Source organism: Aplysia californica, unplaced genomic scaffold, assembly GCF_000002075.1.
Source record: "Aplysia californica isolate F4 #8 unplaced genomic scaffold, AplCal3.0 scaffold00862, whole genome shotgun sequence".
NCBI lineage: Eukaryota > Metazoa > Mollusca > Gastropoda > Aplysiida > Aplysiidae > Aplysia > Aplysia californica.
The window spans coordinates 198,171-202,014 of NW_004798132.1; the positions used below are offsets into that span (position 1 = coordinate 198,171).

The 3,844-nt window shown below is 38.9% G+C and overlaps 1 protein-coding gene across 1 annotated transcript in view; it reads left to right on the top strand.

The window, feature by feature from the left end:
* Positions 1–3,035: 3,035 nt before the first annotated feature.
* Positions 3,036–3,844, top strand: part of LOC101848849 (putative tyrosinase-like protein tyr-3) — a 20,633-nt gene continuing 19,824 nt past the window's right edge. Inside the window, exon 1 of the mRNA XM_005110187.1 lies at positions 3,036–3,070. Coding sequence (XP_005110244.1) covers positions 3,036–3,070 — 35 coding nt within the window. The remainder of the gene's footprint in view (positions 3,071–3,844) is intronic.

Here is a 3,844-nt window from a genome sequence, read left to right on the forward strand (position 1 = left end):
GAGGAGGAGGAGGAGGAGGAGGAGGAGGAGAAGAAGAAGAAGATATGCCGTAACAACAACAACAACAACAACAACAATGGCAAAAAACAACAACAGGAACAACAAAAGCAACAGCAACAATAACAACAACAATAACAGCAGCAATAACAATACCAACAACAGCAGCATCAACAACAACAACAACAACAAAAACAACAACAACAACAATCTCCTCTGATGTATTTGCTTGACTTACACGAAAAAGACTCAAGTTTCAGTGTAGACGTTATGCATAATATTCTCTTCTTGTACTTTTCATTTATTTTCTCTCATCCCTGTATCTTGTCACGGTTTAATAGTCATATGATCAGCTTTCGGAAAGACCGCGACGGTGTCTTCAGGAAAACGCAGATCACATCTAAAACACGATGTGAGTGAAAGGCTTTAAGAGGTATGTTGTCATTGTTCAATTTTTTTTTTAAACTACACACCAGAGTAGTCCTATAGCGACGTCAAACATCGGTCAATACAGAACATATGTGATGCGTTTTGGTAAAAATCGGGCGCTCGTCAAAGCAAAAAAACAAACCAAAAAAATCGAGAAACCGACATTTCATTTAGTTGGGCAATGTTTTTCAATTTTTTTACTGAACACATTGTCTTGCGCATTTAACTGAAAATATGTTAATCAAAAGCTTTAAAAGTGTGTAATTTAGACAGCTTCCAAGAAACTTACCAAACTTTGACAGTCGATTTCTCACTAACTTTACCTTTGAAACCGGGCAAACCCAACCACCTCCAGAGGCAAATATCTCGACTTCTATTTAAGGTAGACATATATATTTTGTTCATCAAAAGCAAGACAAATGAACGAGCTTGAAAATGATACACACAAAAAAACTCATATTGCCCCAAAATTGACAAGCGCCTGATTCAAAGTACTGTGAAGTCTATGTTTCTTGAGGTCCATGATCCCGGACACAGACAGGAAGAAGGAGACATCCAGTCCCATGTCGCTTGATGCTGGATCCTTTGTTATGAAGAGTCCTCATTAATCAGTCACGACGCGGTGGAATCAGGCACTCGTCAATTTTAGGGCAAATGGAGTTATTATTTTAAAGCTTATTCATTTGTTTTGATGTTTATCTTTAAAAAGATATCCATATGTCTTTAAAATGGGAGTCGAGATATTTGAAACTGAAGGAGGGGGACTCACCTGGTTATAGAGGTAAAATAAGCGAGCAAATGGCCGGCAAACCTTGGTGACTTCCAAACATGAGTGTTCTTGGAAAGTGCAGGTTTACATTAATTGTTTGCTTTTTACGGGTCTTTTCCTCTAAAGTTCACCCACGAATGTGTTTTTTTTTTAAATTTAAATAGATATTAAAAAATGCTGAGCCAAAAGAAAATCGACAAAATTTGCCCTTCAGGCGGGAAAGAGTTGGTTTATTCGATTTCATTTTGCCGAGCACTTGATTTCACCACGATGTCACGCATTTGTTTGTACGTGTGCCAGTAAAAGCAGTTTTACATCTAATATCTTTGTAGCTGACCAACATTAAATATTAATATATTAATTTTAGAGTCTGAAAAATCATATGTACTAGCAGAGAATGGTTTAGCTCTCTAAACCCCTTTTTCTACAGAATTACGTTGTGTGGAGAGGAAATGTTTTTTTTACATCACAAATGGATCTTTGGGGGTGCTACACTACTTCTTTGTAAACATTTACTATTCTTCTCGTTGTTTTTAGCTTATTTACATTCTAATAAAAACATATTATAATATCGATGTCGTTTTCTTTTGACTGAAACAAAACGATAAAAATCGGCGAGGTAATATTCTGATGTGTTTACAATGGTCAAGCAAAAAATAATAATTGAGCACAAAGGGTTTTCAAAGTAAAAGTTGAGCTTTAAGTCTTGTTAGAAGTTGTAGCTGCTTTGTGCTGTCTCGTTGCCAAAAACAACTCCACTAGAATTTGCAATTAACCAACATCTGGTGATCTGCCTCAGTCAGAACGAGAGTAAACATTATGTGATGATCTGAGTCTTCGCCTTGAATACAAAAGACGTGGTTTCGAGTTTACTCTTTATCACCTAAATTGTGTCAAATAAGGTGTTTAAAATCACACATTACAAAAGAAAATCGAGCCAGCCTTAGCGATCTCCTGTCAAAGACTATCACATGTACAAACGACCCCCTTGCGTTTTTTCCTATGTAGTGACACTCTCCAATGGGACTGTGAACGCTATATTTTATAAACCAACAAAAACCTGTCCAAGACGACAACACACAATCTCTCATCGCCCGACTACCCCCCCCCCTCCCCCCCCCCCCCAAACAACACACACACTTTAAAAATGACATTTTAACGGGCCAGGCGGCAATCCTAAGTCTTCGCCCACCTCCGATTGGGACATCAGAAAAGAAAGGTTGGTTTTTGGGGTTGTTTTTTTTGTTGTTGTTTGTTTCTTCATTTTCCATTTGACCTGACCATGCAAGGAGATTGTCTGTCTAATAATATTAATAATAATAAGATCATTTGTATCCCGCCTTTCTCCACAACATGGGCCCACGGCGTACATAGGAGATTAAAAACGCATTCATACTAACACCATACAAGTTCATCATGTGCGCACATTTTGACAGCAACATTCTTTCAGACAATAAAAAATGCTCATACAAAAAGGCAAGGCACTGTCCATTAATTAAAATATTTCTAAAATAGATGTGTTTTGGGTCCCCTTTTGAAGGTATCGAGTTTTATTTCGGTTCCTCGAATCGTGAGGGAGAGTGTTCCCAACTGTTGGCCCAGAAAAAGAAAAAGCTCTCTCACCATATTTCTTCAGTGACACACGAGGTGTTGAAATTAGTCTAGAGCCACTAGATCTTAGTTCACGTCATGGTGTGTGTGGTACATAGAGTAAAACAACCACTTTTCTCCGCGACAGAGTCTTGGGCAGACTCGCCTGTAAAAGGCCAGTCGAACAAATGGGAAGGACGAAAAGGAAATTGTTAAACTAGGAAGATAAATCAAATGGTGGTCCGGTACCATGATATCAGTCCCAGGGTCTCGCGAGGGGGACAGGTGTGGGTCTTTGCCTCTCTCCACGCTGTTTGGAAGGACAATATAACAGACCAATGTTAAGACAAACGTACTAACTTGTAACCGACGACCAAGCGATGACACTAGTGCCCTTATTATTGCTTTACGGTGTGGTGGGTGTTGAAGACGGGATACTTTGATTGATTACAGGGCTATTTTTAGCCTGGCTGTCCCCGTTATGATAAGAGGTGGGTGCGGATTTGACGGATTTCTCTTGTAGAACAAGACAATGTGCATGTAATTCTTTAGAGCTGAGGGGTCAAAATAAGAATATGACGTCAGTCTGTTCATCAATGCAGACATAATAAAATAATATTATTAGAGTGGCCATTTCAGGAATAGGCTTTGCTCTTGCTTGCACATGTAGGATGTTTGTTTTGGAGAATGGTTTCAGCCCGCCCCCCCCCCCCCCCCCCCCCCCTTTTTCGTCCTATTTTCTCTCTATTTATGTCTTAACTCTCCATGAACATAGCGGACTCTTATAACCGATCAGCAACTGACCAAAAGCAATGTTTTGGTCCCTTTTCAAACCATGATACTAAAATCAGAAACACGAATAAAAATAATATGTGATACTTCATAGTATGCGGCATATCGTTGTCTGCTTTTTAAAGTTTAACATAAAGGAAACAGAACTGAAAAACAGGAATGAATGATGACATTTTACTCTTTTTTTAAAGCGCCCCATAACAGCGCATCTTTAAGAATTGCTAAACATCTCGGATACTCGTCCTCACTAATAGTTGTTGAGAGGGG